Raw genomic sequence first — 19,577 nt, 5'->3', positions numbered from 1 at the left:
GAAAAAAGTTGAAAAGTGATGGGGGTGGGGAAGCTCTCTGAGTGGAGAGGGGAGTGGGAAGCTGGAGGAAAAGAGACAGAAGGAGAGGGAAAAAGAGAGCGAGACAGGGGAGGGGCCTAACAGAAACCAGGGGAGGGGCCTAACAGAAACCAGAGGAGTCAATGTTAACGCCATCTGGTTGGAGAGCATCCCATCAAAATGAGGTGCTGTTCTTCCAATTTGCAGGGGCCTCGGTTTGGCTGTGCATGAAGCAATGGACAGACATATCGGTGTGGGAGTGGGGAGTGGAAATGAAATTCCTCTAATTCATTTTGTTTTTTTAAAAAGACCACATCTTTAGCTATTTGCTTGATTCAAAGTTAACTGTGAATATTTGCATTTAGGTTCAGCCGCCAGCATTCAACTCAACATTTACATTTTGCTCTCCAACAGGGTTTTCGTCACTCATCTTGTTCAGTTTGAAAGGGGAAGTGTAGATTTGAGCTAGCCAATGGACTCCTTTGCACACTATTTGTATTTTCTCTCCTTTCCAATGGCCTTGTGACTTGTGAGACTTGCAGTGTTTCAGATTTTAACATTTCTCCAACTACTTCAAAAGGATCAGTAACAAATGGCAGAGTGAAGAAACATATGCCCAAGGAGCACTTACCTTGTGGTACAGCTTGTGCTTGGTGTTGAGAGTCTCCAGGTAAAATAGATTCTGTTTGAAGATCTGAATATCTGGTTGCAAAAAGGACTGCCCAAAAGCCTGTAGAACAGGAAACAGGATCGTGTTTACAAATTTGCAGCTGACACCACGGTTATCGGCAGAATCACAAATGGCAATGAGGAACCGTACAGGAGGGAGATAGATCAGCTCATTGAGTGGTGTCATGCCAACAACCTTGCACTCAACGTTAGCAAAACCAAGGAGATGACTGTGGACTTCAGGAGGAAGTCAGGAGAACCTGAAGCAATCCTCATCGTAGGCTCAGTCGTGGAGAGGTAAATAATTTCAAATTCCTGGTTGTCAAACACTGAGGATCTGACCTGGACCCTACATGTCGATGCAATCATGAAGAAGGCTCGCCAGATTCAGAATGTCACCAAAGATTCCAGAAAACCTCTACAGTGTTCCATGAAGATCATTCTGGCTGGTTGGAGGTGCCAACTCTCAGGACAAGAATAAACTCCAGAGGGTTGTTAACTTGGGCTGCAACATTTCAGGCACCAAATTTCACTCCATCGAGGATGACGGTGTCTTAAGAAAGCAGCCTCTATCCTCAAAGATCCCCACCACCCAGGGCATGCCCTCTTCACTCTGCTACCATTGGGAAAAAGTTACAGGAGCTTGAAGACGAGCACTCAGTGGCACAAGGACAGCTTCTTCCCCTCTGCCATCAGGTTCATGAATGAACAATGAACCAAAGACACTGCGTTACTTTGACTTTCTTATGCACTATTTTAACTTATTTTTGTAAGGTGGTTTATATAAATGTTTGCACTGTGACGCTGGCCACAAACAATGAATTTTGTGAATTGTTCACGACAATAAATTCTGATTCTGAATCTAACAGTTCTCAATATAGTCAGGTCCCATCCAGTCATAGCACTGGTCAGGAGAGGGCAGTATCACATTGAGGTGATACTATTTTCAGCAGAGAGAGGTTTTATTCAGGTTATGGTCACATTTCCCCCTTCTTCAAGGCTTATTCAAACATTTTATAGACAAGTGCATTTTGTAAAATAGCCACAACTGAAATATACAATGAACACAGTCAGTCAACGTAAACTTGAGGAACAACACATCATGCAGTACAGAAAATGCTGGAGAAACTCAGCAGGTCAAGCAACATCCTCAGAAAGTAAAAAGCAGTTGACCTCCCGTACCAGAGTCCTTCGGCAGTAGAGCTGGAAATCAGGCAGACACCTGAATAAAAATGTGGGGTGGGATGAGGAGGGGGTGGAAAGACAGAGAAACCAAGGAGCAGAATGAGAAAACAAACACGATAACTGAAGTTACCTGCATGGCAGAAACAAACTGTGCCTCATTCTCCATCGGCTCCTCAGCTGTTCCACGCTGAACACTGGCCAGGACAGAGGATTTGAAGAAAAATCGCCAGTTGTTGTGCAAAATCTGGTAAAGCAGCTCAAACAGCTCCATCTTTACATCTGGTGAGGATCTCTGGAGAGCAAAAAGAATGTAAGAAACAAGCAAAAAGAACAGAACTTGACACCAGATTCCCTGTTATTTGATTGGACCAGGAGGCAAAATAATTACTTCAGGATTGGATAATGATCAATGCCTATGAATAATGCGGATTTCTCAAAATTTAAGAAGGAATCACCATTTAGATGGCAAATGCAAGCAATAAGATACCTAGGTATACAAATAAATAAAAATCTCGGCCAACTATATAAACTCAATTATTATCCACTAATGAAAAAATTACAGGACGATTTAGAGCATTGGAAAGATTTACCACTAACACTAATAGGAAGGATAAACTGTATTAAAATGAACATTTTTCCAAGGATATTATACCTATTTCAGGCATTGCCAATACATCTGACAGAGAAATTCTTCAAGGAGTTAAAGAAAATAATAAGGAAATTTTTATGGAAAGGGGGGAAACCGAGGATAGCACTAGATAAATTAACAGAATGGTATAAACAAGGAGGCTTACAACTGCCAAACTTTAAAAATTATTATAGAGCCGCACAATTAAGATACCTATCGATTAGAGAGGGATGAAAAAAGAAATTTAGTACAATAGGGGTTTCCAAGATAAAATGACTTTGGCCCCTATTGTACTAAATTTCTTTTTTCATCCCTCTCTAATTGATCAAGCTTATTTACTCTGGAAAGTTAAAGGTATAACATGCTTTTCGGATTTATTCTTGGATAACTCTTTCATGTCATTTGAACAATTATCCATGAAATATGATTTACCTAGATCTCATTTCTTTCGATATTTGCAGATTAGGAGTTTCTTAGTTTCGACTTTACCCTCTTTTCCCAAACGGGAGACTACGACTGTTTTAGAGGATGTACTATATTCAAAATTCCCTCCAAAAGGTGTGATATCTAAATTATATAATATAATTACAAAAATAAATTCTGGGACTTTTGGAAAGTTTAAAAATGATTGGGAAAGAGAACTCAACCTTCATATTTCCAATGAAAATTGGAATAAAATTCTGCGACTGGTAAACTCCTCTTCTCACTGATACAGTTTAAAGTTGTTCATAGAGCTCATATGTCTAAAGATAAACTCCATCGCTTTTATTTTCATATCGATCCTATATGTGATAAATGTCAATTGGAAATAGCTTCCCTTACACATATGTTTTGGTCCTGTCCCTCTTTACAGAATTATTGGAAGGAAATTTTTTCCATTATATCTACCGTTTTGAATATTGATTTACAACCACATTCCATTACTGCAATTTTTGGATTACCTATGATAGATTTGACTTATTTATCTCTTCCTGTGGATCGTATGATTGCTTTTCTTACACTAATGGCTAGAAGATCTATACTATTGAATTGGAAAGAGGTTAATCCTCCCACTGTTTTCCAATGGTTTACCCAAACTATACTATGTTTAAATTTAGAGAAAATTAGAAACTCTGTCTATGAATCCCCTTCTAAGTTTGAATTAACCTGGCGACCATTTATTCAATATTTTCATTTGTGGTGAGTTGATCTGGCTCTGTTTTCTTTTTATGATTATGTATGATAATTGGGCTGTTAGATGAGATCGGAGTGATCGGCGTGGTTTAGCTATATCGGTAGGTTTTTTTTTGTTTTTAATTTAGATTTCTTTTTTCTTCCTTTTTGGGGTTTTTTTTTTCTCTCTTTTTTTAAAATATATTTTTATTAATTATATTATTTTTTTTAGAGATAGTTCATACTCTAAACTGATCTAAAATTTTTTTTATGATATATTTTTATTCTGCAATATTATTGTTTAATATCTCTGTATTAATTCGTTATTTACTATGTATTTTTCATATCTCTTTGAACTGTATGTGTTTATAAATTATAATAATAATAAGATTGGAAAAGAAAGAAAGAAAGATACCTATCAGATTTTTATCAAACAAGGGAAAAGCCAGATTGGACCAGATTAGAATTAGATAAAATAGGGGAAAAGATACTTGAACACATATTATATAAATGGGATGAAAAATTGGTACAACATAGAAGTTCTCCAGTATTACATCATCTACTCAATATTTGGAAGAAGATTCATGTAGAAAGAAATAAAACAAATTATCAATTACCAAAACTAATATTGACGCAAAACAAGTTACTCCCTTTTACAATAGATAACCTTTCCTTTAGAGAATGGGAGAAAAAAGGGATCAAAAGAATAGAAAATTGTTTTTCAGGAAATAGATTATTATCCTTTGAACAAATGAAAGATAAATACAATATAACTCAAGATACATTGCTGGCATATTACCAATTGAGATCCTACTTGAAGGACAAATTAGGAAGCAGTCTGAGGTTACCAGAGGGAAGTAACTTTGAATATGTGATTACAGATACAATGATAATCAAAAGATTTATAACAAATATGTATATTAAACTGCAAGAAAAGGAGAATGAGGAAACAAATGGTAAATTTGTAGTGTTTCATATTTTATTTTTTTATCCGCCAATTCTCTTCTTTTAGTAATATCTTCCTTCATTACTAATTCTTTTTCTATATTTTCTATATTTACTATTTCCCTTTCCAACTGCTCTGTTTCCTGATTATAGTCCTTCTTCATCTTGGTTACATAACTTATTATTTGCCCTCTAATGAATGCTTTCATTGCATCCCATAGTATAAACTTATCTTCCACTGATTCCGTATTTATTTCAAAATAAATTTATTGTTTTTCAATAAATTCTCTAAAATCCTGCCTTTTAAGTAACATGGGGTTTAATCTTCATCTATACATTCTTGCAGGGATGACCTCTAACTTTAATGTCAATATTAAGGGTGAATGGTCCGATAGTATTCTAGCTTTATATTCTGTTTTTTTTTACTCTATCTTGCATACGAGCTGATAACAAAAATAGGTCTATTCTTGAGTATGTTTTATGTCTAGCCGAGTAATATGAATATTCCTTTTCCTTTGGGTGTTGTTTCCTCCATATATCCAAAAGTTGCATTTCTTCCATCGATTTAATTATAAATTTGGTTACTTTGTTCTTTCTGTTAATTTTTTCCCCAGTTTTGTCCATATTTGAATCCAAATTCAGGTTGAAATCCCCTCCTATTAATATGTTCCCTTGCGTATCTGCTATCTTCAAAAAGATATCTTGCATAAACTTTTGATCTTCTTCGTTAGGTGAATATACATTGAGTAGATTCCAAAACTCCGAATATATCTGACATTTTATCATTACATATCTCCCTGCTGGATCTATTATTTCCTCTTCTATTTTAATTGGTATATTTTTACTAATTAATATAGCTATTCCTCTTGCTTTTGAATTATACGATGCTGCTGTTACGTGTCCTACCCAATCTCTCTTTAATTTCTTATGCTCCAATTCAGTTAAATGTGTTTCTTGCACAAATGCTATATCAATTTTTTCTTTTTTCAGTAAATTTAGCAGTTTCTTCCTTTTAATTTGGTTATGTATTCCATTAATATTTAAAGTCATATAGTTCAACGTAGCCATTTTATACTTTGTTTATCTTCCCTTTCCGTTTCTCCATCATTACCTTTCCTTCTTATCCATTTCTGTTTTCTTGTTTTGAATCCTTTATAAGACAACATTCCTAAAACATCAAACATTTTCCTTATTCTCCTATTTAAAATTTCTTTAGCCCCAATCCCCCCTTCCCCTCCTGAGTTGTCCTTTATCCCTTGTCGGACAACCACATCTCCCCTCTCCATTTGGATTTGCGAATTCACTCGCAAGCGTCAGCTGATTTTGCAGTGACCGTAACACCCCCCCACCCAGCCCCCCCCCCAGAAAAGATTTCACTTTTCATATGTGACAAAGGTCACTCTTTTAATTCCCTCCTTATTCCCTCTATTCCTTTTCCTTCCCTTATTAATTCCTGTCTATACTATCTATATTTTCCTCTAAATACGGATACATTCATGTATGCACATTATACATATACACACATATACCTCTTTACCCACATACATATAAATCGTGGTCATTTTTACTCTTATTACATGTCTTCATCTCTCTGTTTGTTTTGTAGTTGTTCTGCAAATTTCCTTGCTTCCTCTGGATCCGAGAATAGTTTTTTTTCCATAAGATCGTTTTCGATGTTTTGAACTCCTTCCTCCTCTTCAGGAGTTCAAAACTTATGTCTTTTTAGTTTGCAGTCTTTTGTACTCTCGTTACACGTCTTCATCTCTCAGTCTATTTTGTAATTGTTCTGCAAATTTTCGTGCTTCCTCTGGATCCGAGAATAGTCTGTTTTGTTGTCCTGGAATAAATATTTTCAATACCGCTGGATGCTTTAGTATAAATTTATACCCTTTCTTCCATAAAATCGCCTTTGCTGTATTGAACTCCTTTCTCTTCTTCAGGAGTTCAAAACTTATATCTGGATAAATGAAGATTTTTTGCCCTTTGTACTCCAGTGGCTTATTGTCCTCTCTTACTTTTTCCATTGTTTTCTCCAGTACCTTTTCTCTTGTAGTATATCTTAGGAATTTTACTAAAACAGATCTTGGCTTTTGTTGTGATTGTGGTTTAAAGGCCAATGCTCTATGTGCCCTTTCTATTTCCATTTCTTGCTGTAGTTCTGGACATCCTAGGATCCTAGGGATCCAATCTTTTATAAACTCTCTCATATTCTTGCCTTCTTCATCTTCTTTAAAGCCCACTATCTTTATGTTATTTCTTCTGTTATAATTTTCCATTATATCTATTTTCTGAGCTAACAGTTCTTGCGTCTCTTTAACTTTTTTATTAGATTCCTCTAATTTATTTTTTAAGTCCTCTACCTCCATTTCTACTGCTGCTTCTCGTTCTTGCACCTTGTCCATTCTTTTTCCCATTTCTGATAAGGTCATATCTATTTTATTCATTTTCTCTTCTGTATTGTTTATTCTTCTTCTTAAATCATTAAATTCTTGCGCTTGCCATTCTTTAAATGACTCCATGTATTCTTTAATAAGAGAAAGTATATCCTTTATCTTGCCTTTCCCTTCTTCTTCTATTTCACTGTACTCTTCCTCTTCCTCTTCTTCTTCCTCTGGGTTGGCCATCTGTTGTTTCTTTGTTGCCCTTTTCTTCTCTTCTTTCTTGTTTTCGTTGTCTTCTATGTTCTCCTCTTGCTGCAGGTGTTCTGCAGCTTTCATTGCCGGCTGTGGAGATCGACTCCCCAGCTGGTCACCCCTCCCGTCGGTGTGTTTTTTTTCATGCGCATTGCGCACTTTTACTCGGCTCAGCGAGCCATTTTTGTAGTCCATATTCTACTGACCTGAGGGAGCGGGTTTCTCTCTCCACCGCAGGCCTCTTCGAACAGGTAAGGCCTTTTCCTTCATCTTCCGTTGTCTTCTCTTCCTCTCTTCTTACCGTTGGTTTCGACTTTTCTTTTTTCGTCGCCATCTTCTTTCCACCTTTATATTCACTTTACTTTGATTTTTATTTCTGTGCCCTTGTGTTTTGCTTTGTTTTTTCTGACTTTTCTGGAGAGGGCTGGAGTTCACCGTCCGGCCACTACTCCATCACGTGACTCCCGACACTCGGTAACTTGAGGGGACTCTCTTTTGCTCCTCTTTCTCTGACTGTCAGAGGCGCTTCAGGCAGTTTCTGCTGATGGTGAAATTGTGTGCCTTATGGCAAATGAAAGCAAATTCTGTATAATATTACATTTTTATGACATGACAATAAATGAATCATGAATCTCCCACATCCTTCCAGTCCTGTCACATCCAAAAATACAAATGAAAACACAACAACTGAACCTCTACAGGTCCCTTTGGTTCAGAATCCCAAAATATTCTGACAGAAGGCCAACCTCAGAATTTGGGCACCAACAGGACCAAGAGTTGTGTTTGAGTATTAATGTCTTACCTCAGCTACAATAGGGTAGACCTGCTGCATGCAGAGGGAGATGATGCTGGGGAGGAATGGCTTGAACACTTGCCCAGGTTCCTGAACAACAACCTGCAGGATCTTTAAAAATTTCTCCACCACACGGCAGCCACCACTGCCCTCCTCCAGAATGCTTTCCGCCAATTGCTCCCTGTTAAACAATACAGTCAAATTTATTCCACAAAATGTATGTATATCTAATAGCCTTTAGAGAGAAGTGGTTACCAGGTAATCAGGGTGAGAAATAGTTTTCAGGGCAAGGTCATAATGGAAGATGAGACAGAAAGAAAAGAGGTGTCAATAGAAGATAAGATCAATGTGGATGTAGAACATATAGAGAACATTACAGCACAGTACGAGTCCTTTTGGCCCACAATGTTGTGCTGACCAATACAAACCTACTTAACAATATCAATCTTCCTGACCTCGGACCTTTTCCCTTCTATTTTTCTTGCATTCATGTGTCCATCTAAGAGTCTTTAAAATGTTCCTATTCTTCCAGCCTCCACCACCACCCTTGGCAATGCACTTCAGGCACCTACCACACTGTAAAAGTACTTCCCATGACGTCTCCTCTGAACTGCCCTCAGCTTAAACAGATGTCCTTTCGTATTTGCAACTCTCACGCTTAGAAAAAGGTGCTGGCTGTCCACCCTATCCATGTCTGTCATAATCTTGTAGACCTTTATTAAAATGCCTCTCATCCTTTCTTGCTCCAAAAAAAAACTGCGTTAGCTCTGTTAACTTTGCCTCATTAAGAAACATTCTCCAATCCAGGCAATATCCTGGTAAATTTCCTCTGCACTCTCTCCAAAGCTTCCACATTTTTCCTGTAATGAGGCAAGAGAACTGAACACAATACTCTAAGTGTGCTTTAACCAGAGTTTTATAGAGCTGCAACATTACCTCATGAGAATAATGTTTGCTCAGTAGCTCAAAATGAAGCATGTGGGTGGAGGTAAGAAACCGTAAGGGTAAAATGTCACTAGTTGGCACGGTGCATGGGCCCTCTTACAGTAGCTATACTGTGGAAAAAAAATACAAATGATGTAATCATCACAAGGTGATTTTAATCAAATGGATTAGAGAAATCAAGTCCGCAAGGGTAGCCTGAAGAGAGCGTCTTTAGGTTTAGTTTCTTCATGAACAAATCAGGAAGCAGAATGAAACAGGTTGAATTACTGTATGTACGTGTGTAATAGTCGAATTTTGGGGACCATTTTTTCAGGACAAATTTAGGTGGTCAACTGTTATAGGTCTACAGTACGTTTCCAATTATCCAAAAACTACTTTACCAAAATTCTTAGTTATCCGAAATTTTTCTTGGCAGTGACATGATATCACAAGTTGAATTTTTTTTACCCGCCATGCTCAAGTGGGAGTCTGATGCACTGTTAGCTCTATTTAGAATCCAACTGCGCCTTCGTGTACTCAACTATACTCAAGGTGAGAGATGAACTTTATTTCATGTTTGAAAAACCTTCCCTTGTTCTCTGTTGTTGTTTTATGCTGATGCTACTGGGCTGGGATCAGAACGGGGACCTGGGCTTCTGGGCAGGTTCGGTGATGGCGGTGGGGAGGCATCAGGGATCGGTGATGGCCAACTCAAGTATTCTGCTCAAGCTACTGGGCTGCTTAAAGCCAGTTCTCAGTTAGCTGAAAAATGCAGTTAACCAATACACGCCTGGTCCGAAGCATTTCGGATAATTGGAAACATACTGTATTTCTTTTGACTATGGTAAGTACCTGCATCGAGGAGTTGGGAGTTCAATGGGCAGGGAGCTGGGTCTGGTGGCAAGTCTGCGGTCATGGCAACGGGAACCTGGATGGGAAGGACCTGGTGTTAAGTCTGCAGTCAGGGCATTGGTAGCTTGGATGGGCCGGCAACCAGGACAGGGGTGGTAAGTCCATGTTTGGTGCATGGGTGGGCGGCCAGGGCCGAGGCGTGTCCACAGTCGAGGCATCAGGAGCTCTGGTGGGAGGGAGGCTGGGGACTAGTCAAGAGTCTGTGATCGGGGGGGCGTGGCAAGATGGCGTAAGGATCAGACGTGCCTTCCGGTCCTCTCCTGACTCTATCTTATTGTTTTGTCTAGAAATGCCCATTAAAATTCTTTAAAAGTTTAGATAATTTCAGTGCTGTTAATTTAACTTATGATGGTACAATTGGTGGAAAAGAGCAAAAAAAAAATGACAATGGATCATCAAAAAACTACATTTTCCAAAAGTTCAAGTTTTGGAGCCTACCTACAGGAAATAGATGTAACAGCGTGAAATGGATCCCAGGAGAGAGGTACAGTGTTCGGATGTAGAGCTCTATGTTACATCGGTAGAGCCCCCTAAAGATGGCGCCAAACAGCCTTTAGAACAAAGAGTTACTCAAAGGCATTTGTCAACTGTAGAGGTGGCGCTGCAAACTGCATCTTTTGAGATAGAAGAACCTATACAACTTGATGTACTGGGAGAGCTTAATACATTATGGACTGGGGAAAACCCCGGCCAGCGTCCTCCAGTCATTGCTGGAGAGGCTGTGGCTGGGGTTTCCACACGCAGTCATATTACAAGGAAGGCAACCAGAATGAAGGAAGGAACAGAAGATCCTTTGGTTATGCAGAAGAAGCAGGAATCTGTTGAGCCAAAATCTCTTCCAATTGAAAAGATTTTTGAGAATCTTGAATCTAAATTATCTTATACAATGCAGGGATTATCCAAGATTATGACTGAAATTGATACTAGGTTTAATACTATGGTGAAAATACATTCTCAACAGATGGCTGAGTTTGGAGCTTTTAAGCTTGAAGTGAGAGATAAATTTAATTCGTGTGAAGAAGATATAGACGAAATACGGGATCAAGTTTTTGATGTGACCAAAATGGTCGAAGACTTACAAACTCAAAATAAAAATTTGGTGAAAAAGATTGATTATTTGGAAAACCAATCCAGACGGAACAATATAAAGATTATTGGTTTGCCGGAAGGTATGGAGGGACCAGACCCAAGAAAATTTTTTACTGAATGGATTCCGCAGGTGCTGGGTCAAGAACATTTCCCGGAAGGTATAATACTGGAACGTGCTCACAGAGTCTTGCGTAGAAGACCTATTTCAGGTCAAAGTCCAAGACCTGTTTTGGTTCGTTGCTTGAATTATTACGACAGAGAAATAATTTTACGAGTGGCTATTACGAGTGGCTATTACGAGTGGATTTGAGTCAAGAAGTTATGTTCCAACGATGGGAATTCAATCCTGCTAAAGAGTTGTTGTGGAAGAAAGGTTACTAGGCAACCTTTAGATATCCAGCTGTTTTGAAGGTTTTCCAAAATGGTTGCTAACCAAAGTTCTTTGATTCTCCAAAGGAAGCTATAGCATTTGCTCAAGAGCTGCCAATTAGACAAGAGATGCAAGAAAAGAGCTGTGTTCCAAGAAGGAATGGTTGTAATAGTGACTCGGCAGTTGGAGCTGATTAAAAGAAGAGTTGTCCTTTTTTTTCCTAATGTTTTTTTTAAAAAAGGGATATTAAATAATGATGATGTTAGTTTAAGATGAAGTGAGAGTTGGGGGAGAGAAAACTGGATAGGCACTATTTCCTGAAAGTCATCTGCTACGTGTGAGTTATCTCACACCCATTTTTTTTGGGAGTTACCACATTGCGCGGTTTAGACGGGAGGGGGTATTTTTAACCTCCTACCCGTTTTTTTTCCTTTTTTTTGTATTATTAAAGAGAGAAGGGTTTTTTTTGTTTAAATATAAAAAAAAGCATAAGAAAGTATTTGATTGTTTAAAAAACTAAAAATTGATGTGGTTTTTTTTGTAAAGTTTATTCAGTAGATAAGGAATATCTGAATTTTAAATGTGAATGGGATGGATAAGTTTTTTTTAATATTTTTTCTTTAACTTTAAGGTGAAAGGAGTGGTAATTCTGGTGTATATTATTTTGCTATTTTAGTTATAGAACGAAGGGAATAATGGTGAAAGTTATAAATTGAATTGTACAATTCTTAATGAGGCTTGAATTTTGTTTGTGGTTTATGCTCCATTTGTTGAAGATATAGATTTCGTTGTAGATGTGTTTTTATTATTTGGATATCTGAATTTTAATGTAATGATTGGGGATATTTAAATGTGGTATTGGAGCTTTTATTGGATAACTATTCAAGAGTAAAAGGGAAAAATGGTGGAAGAGTACTAAAATTGAATTGTACAATGTTTAATGAGATTTGAATTTTGTTTTAAGATGGCGGTTTATGTGACTAATATGATGATAGATGTGAAGTTAGTTGATATTTGGTGAAGGTTTATCTCTATAGAGAAAGTTTTTTTTTCATCTTTTTTTCCATGCTACAATTTTTTTTAAAGAATTGATTATTGTTTAAAAATTTTTGATAATGTTACTAACTTTACTAATATTTTATATTAAGTTTGAGTTAAATATATGTTTCATCTTAACTCCGTTTGTTAAATATATGCATTTAAGTTTGATTTAAATATGTTTTTTAAGTCTGATATCTTAGTATTAATTACTTTTCTTTTTGTTAGTATTTTAATTGTTTATGTTTTTGCTTTTTTTTGTAAGTGGGTTTTTTTTCTCACATATTATTAACTTTATTAATTCTTCACTCTTTATTTTGGGGGGAAAGAGGGGGTTGGACTAATTTGAGTTGGGTTATTAATGTGTAATAATTATTGGGGAGGGTATAGTTCATTTAGATTACTGATACTGTATTGTAATTTTATTATTTTATTCTTAATTTTTTTTAATGTAATCCTATATGTTATTCATGTTATAAAATCTTAAATAAAGTTTAAAAAGAAAAAGAAAAAGAAAAAAAAGTAAAAAAAAAAGTCTGCGATCGGGGTGTTGGGAGCTCAGTTGGGGCAAGGGTCCATGATCAGGAGCTTGAATGGGTGAACGGTCAGGGCGAGGATCTACGGTCGGGGTGTTAGGAGCTCAGATGGGTGGGCTGTTGGGGTGAGGGTCCAAGGCTGAGAGCTCGGATGGGCAAGAGGCCGTGGCATGGATCAATGGTCAGGATGTCGGGAGCTCGGATGGGCGATCGGCCGGGGCAAGAGTCCATGGTCAGGTGTCAGGAGCCCTGGTGGGTTGGTGGCTGGGGGCAAAAATTGAGGAGGGAGGGGCGGTTGACTTTTACACAGAATAGACTATTACACGCATATGTATGGTAATGATCTCTCAGGAAACAACCTTGCACAGGAAAATGCAATATTCCGACTTACAAATGAGGGGCTGAAACTTATATCCTAAAAGTTAAGGGAGTTACAAAGGCAAGAAGGCATTGTTGGCTCAAGCAGATTGAAAAAATTAGATTTAGGGTAAGGTGATTGGATGGCAGTTTTTAGACAAAATTTAGCAAGAGTAAGAAAGGTTCTGGGCTATAGGTGACTTATGGTCGGAGGACCTACACAGGATATGGACAATATGTAATCAGGGGACCCACACAGGTTGCGGGCTGCTAGAGACTTACTCATGGGAACCAGATATTGAAAGGGTGCCGAGGGGAAGAAGGGCTCTTGAAGAGCCTCAGGTGCTGAAGGCTTCCTGATGGTGTCGGAAGCTTGGATCTGGAGCTCTGATTACTGATGGATTGAACAGGCTGTAGAGACTATGGATGTGTTTTCTCTTGTATTGTAAGGGCCACTGGGCAATACTAATGGCGACTCCTTGTCTGCCTTTCGCCAGGCAGGAGGCAATTTTGTTTATGTTCTGTACTATTACATGACAATAAAAGAATCTTGAATCTTTGGAGCAAGAAACAATGTTCAGCAGAAATGGGAGAAAGAAGGAATCATTAGTTTTGATTGGAGAGAAGTTGAGGGGCAGGAAGTGTCTGACAAGGTGTCTGAAATTGTTTTATGGTGGAGTTTTAAGCACTTTAAACTTCTTAGTCTGCATGTGTACTTAATGCTAACATTATGGGTCTGCCTGCCACTCCTGACTTGTACAACTCGGTTAAGAAAACAGCCAACGTCAAATAAAAATGGAAATGGGAAATGTGTAAAATTCATCAGGACAGGCAGCAGCTGTGGGGAAAAAATAACTTGTTTCAGAAGAATGGATTTAAAGATGGAGGGGGAGGTTTAAAGGAGACAGATGGGGCAGTTTTTTTAAATTCAGAGAATCGTGATACTGTACTAACGTTTAAGATGGGTCATGTGTAAGAGTAAGGTTTTAGTGCAGTGCAGACACATGTGCTCAAGGGTCTGTTCCTGTTTTGCTCTGTTCTATGCTCTATAAGAGCCATTCTCAACGCACCCCCCTCCGAACCCGGAGGCCACATCACATTTAAGGGGGTCTAGAGAAGAAATCATAAAATATATTTTATGTAGTTCGAATGAGAGAAGTACAAATAAACCAACTAAACTTGACTACAGGGAAGGGGGCTCATAAAATTTGAGCAGCGTCCTCAGGGAGCCATAGCCAAAAAAGATAAAGAATGGCTGGTCTAATTTAACATTTTCTCCTTCCATAAATACTGCCTGGCTTGCTGATTCTTTCAAGGATTTCCCCATACAATTCTATCCCATCATCCCCTTCCCCCAAGGTTCTTGCACCCATCACCTCATCAAGGTCATTTATCCTACCAACCTATATGTCTTTGGGAAACCCACACAATCAAAGGGAGAAGATGCCCAAAGACAGCAGCAGAGGTTGGGAGGAAGCCTGGAGGTTGGAGCGATGAGGCAGCAGATCACACAGCAGTCACCAAAAACATCTCAGTAACAGGTAACCGAGTGGCTGTGGGAAGGGAGCAACTGAAAACATAAAAGTGTAGGGAGAACCAAATAAAAGCAAAGACCGACACATCCCTCGGACTAATGGCTTGCGAGCTAGGTTAAGGAAGTGAATGGAGAAATGGATGTGTTAGTTGTAATGTGCCAAATTTCCAGGCTCCTGGAGTGATCCCCAAGCAGAAAACAGTAACTGCTCAGGAAAGCAAGAAACTATGGTGCCATGCGCACAACATGTGTCAATGAGAAAACACAGTCGTCCATTTTTAAGGGTAATTGCAGGGAATTTAGAAAGTATATAACAAAGCAGGCACTTGATATTAAGGGAAATTGTGTTTGAACAACATGCCAGAGTTATTTGACGATGTAATATCAGGGAATCCGAAGATGTAGTGTACCTGGATTTCCAGAAGTTGCCACTTTACATGGTTCTGAGCAACACACATGTGCTTGGGGTTGGGGCAATATGCTGACGTGTGGTTAGCAGAACTGGGAGAAGTGGGTCAATTTCCAGTTGTCAATCTCTAACCCTGGGGGTGCCATAGAGATCAGTGCTGTGGCTTCATCTATTTACAATCCATGTCAGTGGCAACATTTGCTGACAATCCTTGGATGGAAGGGTTAGTAAGTTGTGAGGAAGACACAGACTCTCCAAAAGCATGTAGGTCTGTCGGCAAGAAGCTGACAGTTAGAAGACAATGGGGGAAAATGTGACCTGATCCATTCTGGGAGGAAGAATGACAAAGAAAGTGATGACTTAAATGACACATTGCGGGATAGAAGGCTTGAAGGATCTTGAAAAACTAAGGATAAACATGTACATTCAGCAAAAAATTTAGGAACACTAATGGAACGGTTATTTTTGTTGCATGGTTATTGAGCACTCACAGACAAAGTTTGGATGCAACTTTGTCATCTCCCATTCTCAAAAGACCTGCAGAGGATTGATTTTACTGGAAATGATGTGAATGGTTGGAATTTTCACTGAATACATTCAAGGTGAAGACTGATCATAAATAAGCACGATGAAGTTCAGGGCTCTGGGAGAAAGCAGGAAGTGGTGTGCCGCAGGAATGGATAATGGAGCAACTGAAGGGTCAACTATCTCATCTTGAAATATTACAGGACACGAGCATTGCTGACAAACACTGCAGTTATTACCCTGCGTAATTAGCCTTGAGACCGTGGTTGTAAGCGGTTTTCTTGAACAATTTGCCCCTCTGGTGAATGGATTCCACAGTGTGGGCTCAGGATTTTGACCAGTGCTGATGAAGGAACAGCAACATTGCCACATCAGTGTGTTTTACAGCTGTGAATGGAATTAAAACTAAAACAGAAAATGCTGGAAAAACCCCATAGATCAGTCAGCTGTAGGAAGTTAACATTTCATCAGAACTGAGGGCAACTTGCTAGTGACAGCACCTTGATTCACAGAGGTGGGAAAGGTGTCAGTTTGGTGGGTGGCTGCAAGAATCTAGGAATTTGAATCACATCATCTTATAATAGTCTCTGGCCATATAGCCCCATTCAGTCTGAGGATTTCACAGCACTGGTGTTCACTCCCACACTCCTACTCTGGTCCAGAACCCCACAAGGCCCTCATTTTCAAATCCAACCACACTTCCTATTTAAAATCATCAAAGTGTCTCTGATCCAGTCAGCTCCAAGGATCTACCATTCTCTCAGTTTTTTTGCCAGTGATTGTATGATACTGACCCACATATCATAAAAACACCCTTTTCCTCCATACCATGTCTCTAAACCCTCTGGCTTTCATCAATAGTCCAATAGGGCCCCTACCTGGTGAACATATTGAGAAACGTTTGGATGATCTGTTCCGTAAAGGGAACACCCATCTGCACCCGGAGGCCTTGGAACAAGGTGAGGAAAAAGCTGAGCATCTCATCAGTGATACCTGAAAGACAAGGAAATGCCAATGTTAGGCTCCAGGAGGCCTCTTTTTACTAACATTGTCCAAGGAACATGAGGACACATCTCACAGCTACAACAGGTGGAGAATGGAAAACAAACTTCAAACAGGCAACTGAATTTAAAACTTCAATTACCACTTAATGCAATGGAAAGTTTCTCTTGCCTTTGAGCCCTAATGAGTTTTGCCAACATTTCTAATAGAACCATAGAACACGACAGCACAGAAACAGGCCCCTTCGGCCCTTCTAGTTTGTGCTGAACTATTTTTTTCTGCCCAGTCCCACTGACCTACACCCGGTATCTTTTTCCCTTTTTCTCTTAACCTATGTCCTCTGGTTTGTATCTCACCTCCCCTCAGAGGAAAAAGCCGATCTACATTTACTCTGTCTATCCCCCTCATAATTTTAAATCCCTCTATCAAATCTCCCCTCATTCTTCTACAATCCAGGGATTAAAGTCCTAAACTGTTTAACCTTTCCTTGTAACTCAGTTCCTGAAGTCCGGAGAACATACTAGTAAATCTTCTCTGCACTCTTTCTATCTCATTGATATATTTTATGTAGTTAGGTGACCAAAACTGCACACAATACTCCAAATTTGGCCTCACCAATGTCTTCTACAACTTTACCATAACATCCCAGCTCCTGGTACTCAATACTTTGATTTATGAAGCCCAATATGCCAAAAGCTCTCTTTACACCTGTGACACCACTTTCAGGGAATCATGTATCAGTATTCCCAGATCCCCCTGTTCTACTGCACTCCTCAGTACCCTACCATTCACCGTGTACGTCCTTTCTTGGTTTGTCCTTCCAAAATGCAACACCACGATCCCTGATTCACACCCACTAGTCACAGGCAATGTTATCTCTAATTTTTAGTAGTCAGTGATCACAAAAATCTTATATTGTGCAAATTTTATTTTCCTGTGACCAAAGTATGTGCGCTCTGAATGCTTGTGCAAATGTAAACTTGAAATAAAACTGTATTGGCATATTTTAATACAATACAAATATGATTGCATTCTATGAAGAAACGTATTTAGTTAAGATTATTTTCAATAAGTATAATTATTAATGACTACATTATTTTTGGTAACTCTCCTTTAGTGTGCACATTAATTTCCTTTGTGTGCTGGTTGCAAAAATAGGTGTGTGTGCACACATGCGGTAGCTTAAAGAGGCCTCCAGTCTGAGAAGCAGTCGTTCGCCATTCCTCTCTGGCTTCTCCTGTCCAGCCATTGTGGAATCCAGTTCACTACTTCAACATGAATTCCTAGCATCTGGACCTTCCTGACTAAACTCCCATGGGGGACCTTGTTGAAGGGCTCACTAAAGTCCATTTAAACACCATCCATGGCTTTTCCATCATTAACTTTCCTGGTTAAACATGACTTACCATGCACAAAGCATATCAATTACAAAACATATTGGTATTGCAGTATTCTGAGAAATATTTTTACAAATATTTCAAACAATGTCCCATTATTAAAAAATGAACAGACAGTTCAGAAAAAGCAAGCTTTCACCAACATTGCCCTTACAAGCTCAAAAAACATATCTTTCTGATCTGGAGATGACCACGTATCATATCGACATGAGAGGTCTTGCAGTATAAACCAAGTGAGATTCTGAAAATGAGGAAAAACCAACCTTCCATCACTAGAAGTACTCAATTCAATATTCAGGCTCCAACTTCTATTTTCAAATGGCCAATCTTAATCCTTCCTTCCGATCTACCTTGATTCCATAACCAGAATACTGAACGCCAGTGGTTCTCAACCTTTTTCTTACCTCTCACATACCACTTTAAGTATTCCCTGTGCCATGGGTGCTCTGTGATTAGTAAAGGATTGCTTAAGGTGGTATGTGGGTGGAAAGAAAAAGTTTGAAAACCACTGTTTTAATCATATCTAAATGACTCGTTATGTGCACGGTTTAATAACTCCAAAGGAAATGGGCCAATGACAATTTTTCTCAAAGTATTTCAGTAACAATTGGGTCTGGAACAGTGATTCTCAACCTTCCCCTCCCACTCACACACCATCTTAAGTAATCCATTACTAATCACAGATGGCAATGGGATTAAAGTGGTATGTGAGTGGAAAGAAAAAGGTTGAGAATAACTGCTGTAGGCTAACAAGACATCACTTTCAGTATTGGTGAAAATGTAGGCGGTAGTCACACTAGACACATGGCGAGTGAAAGAATCACACAGAGTTGAAAGTGAGTTGAACCAACTGACTTTAATAGTTTAAATTCCTCGGTACCCGATGATGCTTGTGATTCCCAGGACCTTTATGATATCAGCCGTTAGGCTGTGGGCTTGCCCTGAACCCAGAGCTCTCAGTCAGATCTGCTGCAGACTTGCCCGTGACTCTGTGAGGTGGTTTGCCTGTAGTGTGGGCGAGCCAGCATGAGGGAGTCTTCGCTCCAAGGAATAAAGTCCTAACCTGTTTAATCTTTCCTTGTAACTCAACTCCTGAAGACCCAGCAACATCCAAGTAAATCTCTGCACTCTTTCAATCTTATTGATATTATTCTTCCTGTAGTTAGGCAACCAGAACTTCACACAATATTCCAAATTTGGCCTCACCAATGTTTTGTATAACTTTAACATAACATCCCAACTCCTATACTTAATTAATACTTTGATTTATAAAGGCCAAAATGCCAAAAAGCTTTCTTTACAACCTTGTCCACCTGCGACACCACCTTCAGGGAATAATATACCTGTATCCCCAGGTCTCTTTGCTCCTCCGCACTCCTCAGTGCCCTATCATTGACGGGGTACCTCCTTCCGTGATTTGCTCTTTCAAAATCCATCACCTCACACTTGTCTGCATTAAAC

The 19,577-nt window shown here is 38.9% G+C and overlaps 1 protein-coding gene across 17 annotated transcripts in view; it reads right to left on the bottom strand.

Annotated features, from left to right (window-relative positions):
• The window catches only part of xpo6 (exportin 6), a 291,971-nt gene that overhangs the window by 6,037 nt on the left and 266,357 nt on the right, over positions 1-19,577 (bottom strand). For 16 of the 17 annotated variants that reach the window (XM_069905286.1, XM_069905287.1, XM_069905285.1 and 13 more), the window contains 4 exons: positions 16,596-16,710; positions 8,033-8,204; positions 2,003-2,164; positions 650-748 (listed from right to left, as the gene is read on the bottom strand). In XM_069905286.1, the coding sequence (XP_069761387.1) occupies positions 650-748; positions 2,003-2,164; positions 8,033-8,204; positions 16,596-16,710 (548 nt within the window). Of the gene's footprint in view, positions 1-649; positions 749-2,002; positions 2,165-8,032; positions 8,205-15,956; positions 16,061-16,595; positions 16,711-19,577 lie in introns of those variants that run through there. The other variant, XM_069905298.1, reaches the window with a different exon arrangement.

This window comes from Narcine bancroftii, chromosome 12, assembly GCF_036971445.1.
Source record: "Narcine bancroftii isolate sNarBan1 chromosome 12, sNarBan1.hap1, whole genome shotgun sequence".
NCBI classification, from domain to species: Eukaryota; Metazoa; Chordata; class Chondrichthyes; order Torpediniformes; family Narcinidae; genus Narcine; species Narcine bancroftii.
Note: the sequence above shows the minus strand (reverse complement) of the source record. Positions and strands in the feature narration are given on the sequence as shown.